This window comes from Capricornis sumatraensis, chromosome X, assembly GCF_032405125.1.
Source record: "Capricornis sumatraensis isolate serow.1 chromosome X, serow.2, whole genome shotgun sequence".
NCBI classification, from domain to species: domain Eukaryota; kingdom Metazoa; phylum Chordata; class Mammalia; order Artiodactyla; family Bovidae; genus Capricornis; species Capricornis sumatraensis.
The window spans coordinates 92,872,557-92,888,046 of record NC_091092.1 but is presented as its reverse complement, the minus strand read 5'-3'; the positions used below and the strand labels follow the sequence as shown (position 1 = coordinate 92,888,046).

Below are 15,490 nucleotides of genomic sequence, written 5' to 3'. Positions count from 1 at the left end.
GTACCTTAACCTGAGCGGCTTAGACCTGGGAAGGGCATACAATCCAGGGCCAGACTCAGACAGTTCCCAGCAGAGCAACCTAGAGCCTAAGCAGTGTAGACAGGGAAAGCACACACACCATGAGCAGGGGCAAACCCAGTGTGGCTGAGACACTGCGAGCACATGCCAGTGTTATTTGTTTGCAGCATCCCTCCCTCCCCACAGCACGACTGAACAAGTGAGCCTAAAAGAGTGTCCACCACCGCCCCCTTGTGCCAGGGTGGAAATTAGACACTGAAAAGACCAGCGAACAGAAGAAGCTAAAACAGAGGGAACCTCCTTGGAAGTGACAGGTGCAATAGATTAAAACCCTGTAGTTAGTACCAACCACATAGGAAGGGGCCTGTAGATCTTGAGAAATATAAGCCAGATCAAGGAACTATCCAAAAATGAACTGACCCCACACTGCCCACAACACCACCAGAGAAAACCCTACATATATTTTTACTATTTTTACTATCATTCTTTAATTTTTTTTATTTTTAAGTTCTCTATTGCTCCTTTAATTTTCATTTTTATAACCTACTATTACTTTTCTTTTTTTAATTTTTATTTTTACTTTATTTTACTTTACAATACTGTATTGGTTTTGCCATACATTGACATGAATCCACCACGGGTGTACATGCGTTCCCAAACGTGAAGCCCCCTCCCACCTCCCTCCCCATAATATCTCTCTGGGTTGTCCCCGTGCACCAGCCCCAAGCATGCTGTATCCTGCATCAGACATAGACTGGCGATTCGATTCTTACATGATAGTATACATGTTTCAATGACATTCTCCCAAATCATCCCACACTCTCCCTATCCCTCTGAGTCCAAAAGTCCACTATACACAGCTGTGTCTTTTTTGCTGTCTTGCATACAGGGTCATCATTGCCATCTTTCTAAATTCCATATATTTGTTAGTGTACTGTATTGGTGTTTTTCTTTCTGGCTTACTTCACTCTGTATAGCAGACTCCAGTTTCATCCATCTCATCAGAACTGATTCAAATGTATTCTTTTTAACGGCTGAGTAATACTCCATTGTGTATATGTACCACAGCTTTCTTATCCATTCATCTGCTGATGGACATCTAGGTTGTTTCCATGTCCAGGCTATTATAAACAGTGCTGCGATGAACATTGGGGTACATGTGTCTCTTTCAATTCTGGTTTCCTCAGTGTGTATGCCCAGCAGTGGGATTGCTGGGTCATAAAGCAGTTCTATTTGCAATTTTTTAAGGAATCTCCACACTGTTCTCCATAGTGGCTGTACTAGTTTGCATTCCCACCAACAGTGTAGGAGGGTTCCCTTTTCTCCACACCCTCTCCAGCATTTATTGCTTGCAGATTTTTGGATCACAGACATTCTGACTGGTGTGAAACGGTACCTCATTTGGTTTTTGTGGCATTTCTCTAATAACGAGTGATGTTGAGCATCTTTTCATGTGTTTGTCAGCCATCCATATGTCTTCTTTGGAGAAATGTCTATTTAGTTCTTTGGCCCATTTTTTGATTGGGTCATTCATTTTTCTGGAATTGAGCTGCATGAGTTGCTTGTATATTTTTGAGATTAGTTGTTTGTCAGTTATAATGAGAAAGTAGAAAAAGAAATTAAGGAAACAATTCCATTCACCATTGCAATGAAAAGAATAAAATACTTGGGAATATATCTACCTAAAGAAACTAAAGACCTATATATAGAAAACTATAAAACACTGATGAAAGAAATCAAAGAGGACACTAATAGATGGAGAAATATACCATGTTCATGGATCAGAAGAATCAATATAGTGAAAATGAGTATACTACCCAAAGCAATTTACAAATTCAATGCAATCCCTATCAAGCTACCAAAGATATTTTTCACAGAACTAGAACAAATAATTTCAAGATTTGTATGGAAATACAAAAAACCTCGAATAGTAAAAGCAATCTTGAGAAAGAAGAATGGAACTGGAGGAATCAACTTGCCTGACTTCAGGCTCTACTACAAAGCCACAGTCATCAAAACAGTATGGTACTGGCACAAAGACAGAAATATAGATCAATGGAACAAAATAGAAAGCCCAGAGATAAATTCACACACATATGGACACCTTATCTTTGACAAAGGAGGCAAGAATATACAATGGAGTAAAGACAATCTCTTTAACAAGTGGTGTTGGGGAAACTGGTCAACCACTTGTAAAAGAATGAAACTAGATTACTTTCTAACACTGCACATGAAAATAAACTCAAAATGGATTAAATATCTAAATGTAAGACCAGAAACTATAAAACTCCTAGAGGACAACATAGGCAAAACACTCTCCGACATAAATCACAGCAGGATCCTCTATGATCCACCTCCCAGAATTCTGGAAATAAAAGCAAAAATAAACAAATGGGATCTAATTAAAACTAAAAGCTTCTGCACAACAAAGGAAAATATAAGCAAGGTGAAAAGACAGCCTTCTGAATGGGAGAAAATAATACCTACTATTACTTTTCAAAAAAAGAGACCCTGTTTTTTAAAGCAAACTTCATATATATATATATATATTAATTTTTGTGACTTTTTTCATTAATATTGTATTTTTGAAAATCCAACTTCTACTCTAGACTTTTAATCTTTGCTTTTTGGTATTTGTTATCAATTTTGTACCTTTAAGAACCCAATTTTCCGTACCCATTTCTACTTGGGAGCGAGATTACTGGCTTGACCGCTCTCTCCCCCTTTGGACTCTCCTTTTTCTCCACTAGGTAACCTCTATCTCCTCCCTCCCCCTTCTCTTCTATACCCAACTCTGTGAATCTCTTTGTGTGTTCCGGACAGTGGAGAACACTTAGGGAACTGATTACACTTAGGTTGAATCTGTCTCTCACCTTTTAAATCCCCCTTTTATCCTCCTGGCGACCTGTCTCCTTCCTCCCTCTTATCTTCTCTGTATAACCCCGTGAACATCTCTGAGGGATCCAGACTGTGGAGCACACATAAGGAAGTGATTACTGGCTAGCTTTCTGTCTCCTCTTTTGATTCCACCTCATCTCATCCTGGTCACCTCTATCTCCCTCCTCTCTCTTCTCTTCTCCATGTAACTCTGTGAACATCTCTGGGTGTCCCTCACTGTGGAGAAACTTTTCATCTTTAATCTAGATGTTTTATCAGTGGTGCTGTATATATGGAGAAGTCTTGAGGCTACTGTAAAAATAAGACTGAAAATCAGAAGCAGGAGATTTAAGTCCAAATCCTAAGAACACCAGAGAACTCCTGACTCCAGGGATCATTAATCAACAGGAACTCATCAAATGCCTCCATACATACACTGAAACCAAGCATCATCCAAGGACCAATAAGTTCTAGAGCAAGACATACCATTGAAATTCTCCACCAACACAGGAACACAGCCCTGAGCTTCAATATACAGGCTGTCCAAAGTCACTCCAAACACACGGACATCTCATAACTCATTACTGGACACTTCATTGCACTCCAGAGAGAAGAAATCCAGCTCCACCCACCAGAACACTGACACAAGCTTCCCTAACCAGGAAACCTTGACACGCCACCCGTATAACCCTACCCACAGTGAGGAAACTCCACAATAAAGATAACTCCACAAACTGCCATAATTCAGAAAGGCCACCCCAAACACAGCAATTTAAAAAAGATGAAGAGACAGAGGAACGTAAAGGAACAGGATAAATACCCATCAAACCAAACAAAAGAGGAAGAAACAGGGAATCTACCTGATAAAGAATTCCGAATAATGATAGTGAAAATGATCCAAAATCTTGAAATCAAAATGGAAACACAGATAAATAGCCTGGAGACAAGGATTGAGAAGATGCAAGAAAGGTTTAACGAGGATCTAGAAGAAATACAAAAGAGTCAATATATAATGAATAATGCAATAAACGAGATGAAAAACACTCTGGAGAGAACAAATAGTAGAATAAGATACTAGAATAAATAGTAGAATAAGGCAGAAGATAGGATTAGTGAGGTAGAAGATAGAATGGTAGAAATAAATGAATCAGAGAGGAAAAAAGATAAACGAATTAAAAGAAATGAGAACAATCTCAGAGACCTCCAGGACAATGTTAAACGCCCCAAAATTCAAATCATAAGAGTCCCAGAAGAAGACAAAAAGAAAGTCCATGAGAAAATACTTGAGAAGATAATAGTTGAAAACTTCCCTTATATGGGGAAGGAAATAGCCACCCAAGTCCAAGAAACACACAGAGTCCCAAATAAAATAAACCCAAAACGAAACACCCCAAGACACATATTAATCAAATTAACAAAGATCAAACACAAATAACAAATATTAAAAGCAGCAAGGGAAAAACAACAAATAACACACAAGGGGATTCCCATAAGGATAACAGCTGGTCTTTCAATAGAAACTCTTCAGGCCAGGAGGGAATGGCAAGACATACTTAAAGTGATGAAAGAAATTAACCTACAACCCAGATGACTGTACACAGCAAGGATCTCATTCAAATATGAAGGAGAAATCAAAAGCTTTACAGACAAGCAAAAGCTGAGAGAATTCAGCACCACCAAACCAGCTCTCCAACAAATGCTAAAGGATATTCTCTAGACAGGAAACACAAAAAAGGTGTATAAACTCAAACCCAAAATAATAAAGTAAATGGCAACAGGATCATACTTATCAATAATTACCTTAAATATAAGTGGGTTGAATGCCCCAACCAAAAGACAAAGACTGGCTGAATGGATACAAAAACAAGACCCCTATATATGTTGTCTACAAAAAACCCACCTCATAACAAGGGACACATACAGACTGAAAGTGAAGGGCTGGAAAAAGATATTCCATGCAAATAGAGACCAAAAGAAAGCAGGAGTAGCTATACTCATATCAGATAAAATAGACTTTAAAACAAAGGCTGTGTAAAGAGACAAAGAAGGACACTACATAATGATCAAAGGATCAATCCAAGAAGAAGATAACACAATTATAAATATATATGCACCCAACATAGGAGCACCACAATATGTAAGACAAATGCTAACAAGTATGAAAGGGGAAATTAACAATGACACAATAATAGTGGGAGACTTTAATACCCCACCCATACCTATGGATAGACCAACTAAACAGAAATTAAACACAAACTTTAAATGATAACAATAAATCAGTTGGACCTAATTGATATCTACAAGACATTTCATCCCAAAACAATGAATTTCACTTTTTTCTCAAGCACACACGGAACCTTCTCCAGGATAGATAATGTCCTGGGCCATAAATCTAACCTTGGTAAATTCAAAAAAAAATTAAATAATTCCAAGCATCTTTTCTGACCACAATGCAGTAAGATTAGATCTCAATTACAGGGAAAAAAACTATTAAAAATTCCAACATATAGAGGCTGAACAACATGCTTCTGAATAACCAACAAACCACAAAAGAAATCAAAATATGCATAGAAATGAATCAAAATGAAAACACAACAACCCAAAACCTGTGGGACACTGTAAAATAAGTGCTAAGGGGAAAGTTCATAGCAACGAAGGCATACCTCATGAAACAAGAAAAAAGTCCAATAAATAACCTAACTTTATACTGAAAGCAACTAGAAAAGGAAGAAATGAAGAACCCCAGGGTTAGTAGAAGGAAAGAAATCTTTAAAATTAGGGCAGAAATAAATACAAAAGAAACAAAAGAGATCATAGCAAAAATCAACAAAGCCAAAAGCTGGTTCTTTGAAAGGATAAATAAAATTGATAAACCATTAGCCAGACTCGTTTAAACAAAGTGAGAAAAATCAAATCAACAAAATTAGAAATGAAAATGGAGAGATCACAACAGACAACACAAAAATACTAAGGATCATAAGAGACTATTATCAGCAATTATATGCCAATAAAATGGACAATGTGGAAGAAATAGACAAATTCTTAGAAAAGTACAACTTTCCAAAACTGAACCAGGAAGAAATAGAATATATTGAAAAAAAAAACCATCACAAGCACGGAAACTGAAACTGTAATCAGAAATCTTCCAGCAAAAAACAAAAAAACAAAAAAAAGCCCAGGTCCAGACGGCTTCACAGCTGAATTCTACCAAAAATTTAGAGACGAGCTAACACCTATCCTACTCAAACTCTTCCAGAAAATTGCAGAGGAAGGTCAACTTTCAAACTCATTCTATGAGGCCACCATCACCCTAATACCAAAACCTGACAAAGATGTCACAAAAAAAGAAAACTACAGGCCAATATTACTGATGAACATAGATGTAAAAATCCTTAACAAAATTCTAGCAATCAGAATCCAACAACACGTTAAAAAGATCATACACCACGACCAAGTGGGCTTTATCCCAGGGATGCAAGAATTCTTCAATATCCACAAATCAATCAATGTAATACACCACATTAACAAATTGAAAAATAAAAGCCATATGATTATCTCAATAGAGGCAGAGAAAGCCTTTGACAAAATTCAACATCCATTTATGATAAAAACTCTCCAGAAAGCAGGAATAGAAGGAACATACCTCAACATAATAAAAGCTATATATGACAAACCCACAGCAAACATTATCCTCAATGGTGAAAAATTGAAAGCATTTCCCCTAAAGTCAGGAACAAGACAAGGGTGCCCACTCTCACCACTACTATTCAACATAGTTTTGGAAGTTTTGGCCACAGCAATCAGAGCAGAAAAAGAAATAAAAGGAATCCAAATTGGAAAAGAAGAAGTAAAACTCTCATTGTTTGCAGATGACATGATAGAAAACCCTCTACATAGAAAACCCTAAAGACTCCACCAGAAAATTCCTAGAGCTAATTAATGAGTATAGCAAAGTTGCAGAATATAAAATCAACACACAGAAATCCCTTGCATTCCTATACACTAATAATGAGAAAATAGAAAGAGAAATGAAGGAAACAAGTCCATTCACCATTGCAACGAATAGAATAAAATACTTAGGAATATATGTACCTAAAGAAACAAAAGACCTATAAATAGAAAACTATAAAACACTGGTGAAAGAAATCAAAGAGGACACTAATAGATGGAGAAATATACCATGTTCATGGATTGGAAGAATCAATATAGTGAAAATGAGTATACTACCCCCAAACAATCTATAAATTCAATGCAATCCCTGCCAAGCTACCAACAATATTTTTCACACAGCTAGAACAAATAATTTCACAATTTGTATGGAAATACAAAAAACCTCAAATAGTCAAAGCAATCTTGAGAAAGAAGAATGGAACTGAAGGAATCAACCTGCCTGACTTCAGGCTCTACTACAAAGTCAGAGTCATCAAGACAGTATGGTACTGGCACAAAGACAGAAATATTGATCAATGGAACAAAACAGAAAGCCCAGAGAAAAATCCACACACCTATGGACACCTTATCTTTGACACAGGAGGCAAGAATATACAATGCAGAAAAGATAATCTCTTTGACAAGTGGTGCTGGGAAAACTGGTCAACCATTGTAAAAGAGTGAAACTAGAACACTTTTTAACACCATACACAAAAATAAACTCAAAATGGATTAAAACCTAAACATAAGACTGGAAACTATAAAACTCCTAGAGGAGAACATAGGCAAAACACTCTCCAGCATAAATCACAGCAGGATCCTCTATGACCCACTTTCCAGAATATTGGAAATAAAAGGAAAAATAAATGGCCCTAATTAAAATTAAAAGCTTCTGCACAAAAATGGAAACTATAAGCAAGCTGAAAAGATAGCCTTCAGAATGGGAGAAAATGATAGAAAATGAAGCAACTGACAAAAAATTAATCTCAAAAATATACAAGCAACCCATGCAGCTCAATTCCAGAAAAATAAACGCAATCAAAAAATGGGCCAAAGAACTAAACAGACATTTCTCCAAAGAAGACATACAGATAGCTAACAAACACATGAAAAGATGCTCAACATCACTCATTATCAGAGAAAGCAAATCAAAACCACAATGAGGTATCATTTCACGCCAGTCAGAATGGCTGTGATCCAAAAGTCTACAAGCAATAAATGCTGGAGAGGGTGTGGAGAAAAGGGAACCATCTTACACTGTTTGTGGGAATGCAAACTAGTATAGCTACTATGGAGAACGGTGTGGAGATTCCTTAAAAAACTGGAAACAGAGCTGCCATATGACCCAGCAATCCCACTGCTGGGCATACACACCGAGGAAACCAGAATTGAAAGAGACATGTGTACCCCAATGTTCATCGCAGCACTCTCTATAATAGACAGGAAATGGAAGCAACCTAGATGTCCATCAGCAGACGAGTGGATTAGAAAGCAGTGGTACATATATACAATGGAGTATTATTCAGCCATTAAAAAGAATACATTTGAATCAGTTCTAATGAGGTGGATGAAACTGGAGTCTGTCATACAGAGTGAAGTAAGCCAGAAAGAAAAACACCAATGCACTATACTAATGCATATTTATGGAATTCATAAAGATGGTAATGATAACCCTGTATGAGAGACAGAAAAGAGACACAGATATGTAGAAAAGTCTTTTGGACTCTGTGGGCGAGGGCGAGGGTGGGATGATTTGGGAGAATGGCATTGAAACATGTATAATATATGTGAAACAACTTGCCAGCCCAGTTTCGATGCATGATACAGGATGCTCGGGGCTGGTGCATTGGGATGATCCAGAGGGATGGTACGGGGAGGAAGGTGGGAGGGGGGTTCAGGATGGGAAACACGTGTACACCCGTGGCAATCACGTTGATGTATGGCAAAACCAATACAATATTGTAAAGTAATTAGCCTCCAATTAAAATAAATAAATTTATATATATATATATATATTTTAAAGAGCTGCCTCTAAAGATTATTCAGAGTCATAGAGAAGTCAAGTTATGTTTAGCTCATGCCAAACATAATTCCTTGCTGAAATCTCTCTTTTGTTTCTCTTATAGGTCTTTTTCATTGAGTCCATTTGTAATGACCCTGAAGTCATTGCAGAAAACATCAGGGTAAGGAGTATCAGTCACCTTTTCTTTCCTTCTTATTTTTTCTCAGATTCGGATCATGCCTAGAAATGTCTCTGTAGTTAAAGGAGGTATTTTTCCATTAGCTTCTCCTCCCACTTCCTATAGAAAGTATTCCTTCACCATCCTGTCATACAATGATTCTGTGAAATTCTTCTTAGTACTGGAGAGAGGAAACTAAGGTTCCAAGGGAAGCAGTAAGTTGCCAAGAAGCTGGGAAGAGACAGAACTGGGGGTGAACCTCAGGTCTGTCTATCTGTCTTGAAAGCTCTTTTTTCTGCCCCACAGTTTGTATCAAATTTATCACTGTTCTTAGATTCCAGGTATGTGGTCTAGATTTAGAACACTCACCACATTTTATTGTTTCCTATTTCATCAAATTACTGTATCTTGGGGACAGAGAAGACCTTAAAGATCACCTCCTTTAATGTTTCATCAGAAACTTGAAATCTTAGCTAAAGGTTTGTCTAAATTTTCTTTTTTGTACCTCCAATTATGAGGCTCACTGCCTTCATTAAATGCAGTCCAATCAAGCTGAAATCTGACTCCCTGTAATCTCCACTCATTGGTCCTATTTTTGCCTCTTGAGGCATAGAATATGCCCAAATCCTCTCTTTCCTTTTCATCCATCCACCTGTCCATCCGTTTGTTGATTAAACATAAATTGAATCCATATACCTGGACTGAACCATTTGGGGTATTAGAGACAGAAATAGCTAAAGGAGAGTCCAGCCTTGAACTCACACTCTAGTGAGGGAGACTGACAACATAAGAGATATAACTCTGTGAGATCAGTGCTGAAATAAACGAACAAAGGATGCTGTGGAAGGCTGTTGAGGAACTAACCTTGCATAAGAATGTTTCTTCTTCAAGATAACAGCTGACCTGCATCTTGAAGAATGAATAGGCATTTGCCAGGTAAAGAATGGAAAATAAAGGAATGGCATATACTAAGTATGGCATCTTGGGGAAACTAGAAATAGCTTAGATTGGTTAAAGCAAAGTGTGTGGAGGACTAGAAGAGCAATGGGAGATGAGGATGAAGAAATCATTCAGGGCACAATCATAACAAGCCATGTGTCACTTGCTAAAATATTTCATACATGTATGCTAAATTGCTTTAGTCATGTTCAATATTTTGCAACCCTATGGACTGTAGCTCACCAGTCTCTTGTGTCTATGGGGAATCTCCAGGCAAGAATATTGGGGTGGGTTGTCATGTCCTTCTCCAGGGTATCTTCCTGATCCAGGGATCGAACCTGCGCTTCTTATGTCTCCTGCATGGGAGGTGGGCTTTTACCACTAGCGCCACCTGCAAACCCAAAATATTTCATACTTTATCCTAAAAGACATGAGGAAATAGTGAAGGGTTTCAAGTAGAGGAATTCCATATTCAGGTGTGCACATTAGAACTATACTTCTTGCTACTAGTAAGGGAAAGTAAACTGTAAACAGAGTAACTTGTCACAAAGCTAGAGTGAGCATCCAAGGAAGAGAGAATGGAGGTCATTTGGGGAGATATTTAGAAGATATAGTGAGGTATATAGAAGGTATATACCTTCTGAGAGGTGGGGGTGATAGAAAGAGACACATCTAGTATGACTCTCAGATTCATTTAAGGCTCAGAAGTGAAAGGCAAATGAGAAAAGGAAAGATATACCCAATTGTATGCAGAGTTCCAAAGAAGAGCAAGGAGAGATAAGAAAGCCTTTCTCAGTGATCAATACAAAGAAATTGAGGAAAACAACAGAATAGGAAAGACTAGAGATCTTTTCAAGAAATTAGGGATACCAAGGGAACATTTCATGCAAAGATGGGCTTGATAAAGGACAGAAATGGTATGGACCTAACAGAAGCAGAAGATATTAAGAAGAGGTGGCAAGGATACACAGAAGAACTATACAAAAAAGATCTTTCTGACCCAGATAACCATGATGGTGTGACCACTCACCTAGAGCCAGACATCCTGGAATGTGAAGTCAAGTGGGCCTTAGAAAGCATCACTATGAACAAAGGTAGTGGAGTTGATGGAATCAGGAAAGGAGTAGGTCAAGGCTGTATATTGTCACCTTGTTTATTTAACTTCTATGCAGAGTACATCATGAGAAATGCTGAGCTGGATGAAGCACAAGCTGGAATCAAGATTGCTGGGAGAAATATCAATAACCCCAGATATGCAGATGATGCCATGCCTATGGCAGAAAGCAAAGAAGAACTAAAAAGCCTCTTGATGAAAGTGAAAGAGGAAAGTGAAAATTTTGGGTTAAAACTCAACATTCAGAAAACTAAGATCATGGCATCCACTCCCATCACTTCATGGCAAACAGATGGGGAAACAATGGAAACAGTGACAGACTTTATTTTCTTGGGCTCCAAAATCACTGCAGATGGTGACTGCAACCATGACATTAAAAGACATTTGCTCCTTGGAAGAAAAACTATGCCCAACCTAGAGAGCATATTAAAAAGTAGAGACATTACTTTGCTGACAAAGTCCATCTAGTCAAAGCTATGGTTTTTCCAGTAGTCATGTGTGGATGTGAGAGTTGGACTATAAAGAATGCTGAGCACCGAAGAATTTATGTTTTTGAACTGTGGTGTTGGAGAAGACGCTTGAGAATCCCTTGGACAGCAAGGATATCCAACCAGTCCATCCTAGAGGAAATCAGTCCTGAAAATTCACTGGAAGGACTGATGCTGAAGCTGAAACTTCAATACTTATGTAAAGAACTGAGTCATTTGAAAAGACCCTGATGCTGGAAAAGATTGAAGGCAGGAGGAGAAGGGAACGACAGAGTATGAGATGGCTGGATGGCATCACTGACTCAGTGGACATGAGTTTGAGTAAACGCCAGAAGTTTGTGATGGACAGGGAGGCCTGGCGTACTGCAATCCATGGGGTCACAAACAGTCAGACATGACTGAGTGACTGAACTCAACTGACTTAAGTAGATGATAATACCATTCACTGAGATGTAGAATATGGGTAAAGAAGTTAGATCCTAAGGGATTAGAAGATGCCAGCACTTCAGAAATCTAAAGCCAACATATGCTAAGTTATCCCAGTAAACACTCGATACATGTAAGCCATTATGACCCCTGGTCAAGATCTTCTGTTCCTCTTCTTCAACCATTTCTCACACCACAATTTCCAGTCCACTTATAAATCATTATCTTAAACTGTGTACTCTAGAACTGAATATAATATAACAGACCTTGTTTGAGCACACAGATAAGGAATGAAGGGTTATACTGTTCAGATTCTCTTCAACTGTCTGATTTTGTAAACTTCAGCAAGGCCCCTCTCTAAGTCTCAATCTCCTCATCTTTATGATGAGGGATATTGTACTCAGTGAACTCTAAGAGCTCTTCCCAAGGGCACTGTCGGAATCTCTGTCTCCCATGGTTCTTTCTCCCTTCTTCCAGCAAGTGAAACTTGGCAGTCCTGATTATATAGACTGTGATCGTGAAAAGGTTCTGGAAGATTTTCTAAAGAGAATAGAGTGCTATGAGGTCAACTACCAACCCTTGGATGATGAACTGGATAGGTAAGAACCCAGCACCACAAAGTATAAGTCTGGATTCTTAGCCTGGTTTTGATGTCTTATAGGACCTGAAGAAATGCCTTCCCTCTCTGGGCCTCAAGTTTATTAGTAACATCAGGGAGCTACACTTGATCTGTCTTCAAGGGCCCTCCCAGCTCTAATTATCCACGACATGGTGATTCTTTGATTTGTAAGGTGTTCACAAAGGGATTGAAGTAATGTTTTACTGAAAAGTATGGACATATTAGGACCCTGGCCTCTGGAGTAAAATGCCTCTCCCCTATGGTTGTTACTATTGTGTTCTCAAAAGTATTATTCACATGTGGATGACACTTCAGTTTCCAAAAGTGTTCACCTTTTTTTTTTTTTTTTGGTTTGTTTCATTGAATGCCCTTGGCACTCCAGTTAAGGAGGCTAAAATAGGTCTTATGATCACAAATTTTCAAGAAGAGGAAATTGCATCTTAGGGAGCTTGAGCTTGCTCAATCTTCTACCACATAAAGCTAGGATTTTAATCACACATTCTGTCTCTTAATCATGTCTTTTTTCACAATGCACATGTACCTTTTTCAGTCACTATGTATTTGAATTCTTTGGGCTGTGGTGTCTATAGGGAGTGTAAATAAGGGCAAAAAAAGTAGGTTGTATCTTCAGGTAGCTTCCATAGAGCTCTGATATATGAGAAGATACATGAAAAATATGAAACTTTCATTCATAATACCAACTAAAGATTGGAGAGGTGTTAGCTGGAAGTACAGGGAAAATGTTAGCTTTAGACATAAGGTGTTCCCAGAAGCTCACTTTCTTTCAAAATAGATTGTGATGAGAAGAGACCCTGGTCACTCAGACCCTCTGGGCCTCAAGTAGAAAGTATAAGGAGGCTGCTAATAGTCATCACCACTCTAAGAAGTTTAAAGAACATCCTTCCAGCTTTGTCCAACCAAAATCCCCAAGGTGAACATTGTTACTGCTTCACTTCTTAGATGGGGAAACAAACATAGAGCAGGGCAAGGACTTACCTGAGGCCACACAATGATTCAGTAGCAGAATATATACTCAAATTCCTATCTTCAAACTTCCATCATGGTTATCCCCTCCCACATACCTATATCATAAAAAGTGTCACATGACCTTACGTATGATTGTGAATATTGTTCACTGTGTCAGGTCAAGGGTACAATTGCTTTTCTCATCAAGGCATCTGTGCTGGAGTCAGGGAAAGTTTTTCAAATTTCCACAAAGGCACTATATGAGAAGTTTGAAGGAGGAGCGCTTAAGTGAAAGAACAGCATTGAGAAAGCTCTGGCCTTTGGTCTACACTTCTGGATGTGCTCAGTGTTTCATGAATCAGTTCAGGTCTGAAGATAACTGATTCTGAAAGTTGGCTTTATCTAATCATTTTTCCATCAACAGACATTTACAATCCATGCATCAAGGCCCAAACCTAGTTGTGCACTAAGAATCCAAAGAGGGATAGGCTATCTGCTCTGATAGAATGACCACTTGGTTAAAGAAGACAATGAATATGCAGCTGGCCAGAATTTGGGGATGGTAAAGCAAGTGGGGTGGGGGAACACAGAAGAGGGGATTCAGTCCAACTTGGAGGAAAAGATCTGGAAGAGCATGTTTACCAAGTATTTAGGGCACCAGCAAGGAAGAGACTACCAAAAATCAGAAATAAAAAAAAGACAATCTTGAAAGCTTTTGATACTTTGTATTGGGTTGGCCAGAAAGTTTGTTTGGGTTTTTCTGAATGAACTTTCTGGCCAACACAATATTTCAAAAACAGCATCAAGGTAGTGAAAACAGAAAAGATCTAACCAGAACTCAGTAGAACCTCCTCTATTACAATATAGCTTATAATTTTTAGTATAAAGATGTCTCTCCCATTAGGAAGCTTCCATAAGCCTCTTATACTTATTCATCAGATGGCAGACAGAATGAAAACCACAAGCACAGAAAGCTAAAAAAAAACTGATCACACGGACCACAGCCTTGTCTAGCTCAATGAAAATATGAGCTACGCCATGTAGGGCCACCCAAGACGGACAGGTCATGGCGAAGAATACAGACAAAACGTGGTCCACAGGAGAAGGAAATGACAATACAGTTCAGTATTCCTGTTTTGAGAACCCCATGAACACTATGAAAAGGCAAAAAGACGTGACACTGAAAGATAAACTCACCAGGTCGGTAGGTGCCCAATATGCTACTGGAGAAGAATGGAGAAATAACCTCAGAAAGAATGAAGAGATGGAGCCAAAGCAAAAACAATGCTCAGATGTGGATGTGACTGGTGATGGAAGTAAAGTCTGATGCTATAAAGAATATTGCACAGGAATCTGGAATATTAGGTCATGAATCAAGGTAAATTGGAAGTGGTCAAATAGGAGACAGCAAGAGTGAACATCGATATTTTAGGAATCAGTGAATAGGAATAGATTGGAATGGGTCAATTTAATTCAGATGACAATTATTTCTACTACTAGGTGCAACAATCCCTTAGAAGAAATGAAATAACCCTCAAAGTCAACAAAAGAGTCCGAAATGCAGTACTTGGGTTCAATCTCGAAAACGACAGAATGATCTCTGTTCATTTCCAAGGCAAACCATTCAACATCACAGTAATCCAAGTCTGTGCCCCAGCCACTAATGCTGAAGAAGCTGAAGTTGAGTGGTTCTATGATGACCTACAAGACCTTCTAGAATTAACACCAAAAAGAGATGTCCTTTTCATCATAGGGAACTGGAATGCAAAAGCAGGAAGTCAAGAGATACCTGGAGTAACAGGCAAGTTTAGCATTGGAGTACAAAATGAAGCAGGGAAAAGGCTAACAAATTTTGCCAAGAGAATGCACTGATCATAGCAAACACCTTTTTCCAACAAAACAAGAGACAATGCTACACATGGACATCACCAGA

At 38.4% G+C, this 15,490-nt stretch overlaps 1 protein-coding gene across 3 annotated transcripts in view; it reads left to right on the top strand.

The window, feature by feature from the left end:
- The window catches only part of PFKFB1 (6-phosphofructo-2-kinase/fructose-2,6-biphosphatase 1), a 127,493-nt gene that overhangs the window by 85,991 nt on the left and 26,012 nt on the right, over window positions 1-15,490 (top strand). For all 3 annotated transcript variants that reach the window (XM_068963027.1, XM_068963026.1, XM_068963028.1), the window contains exons 6-7: window positions 8,952-9,008; window positions 12,450-12,571. In XM_068963027.1, the coding sequence (XP_068819128.1) occupies window positions 8,952-9,008; window positions 12,450-12,571 (179 nt within the window). The remainder of the gene's footprint in view (window positions 1-8,951; window positions 9,009-12,449; window positions 12,572-15,490) is intronic.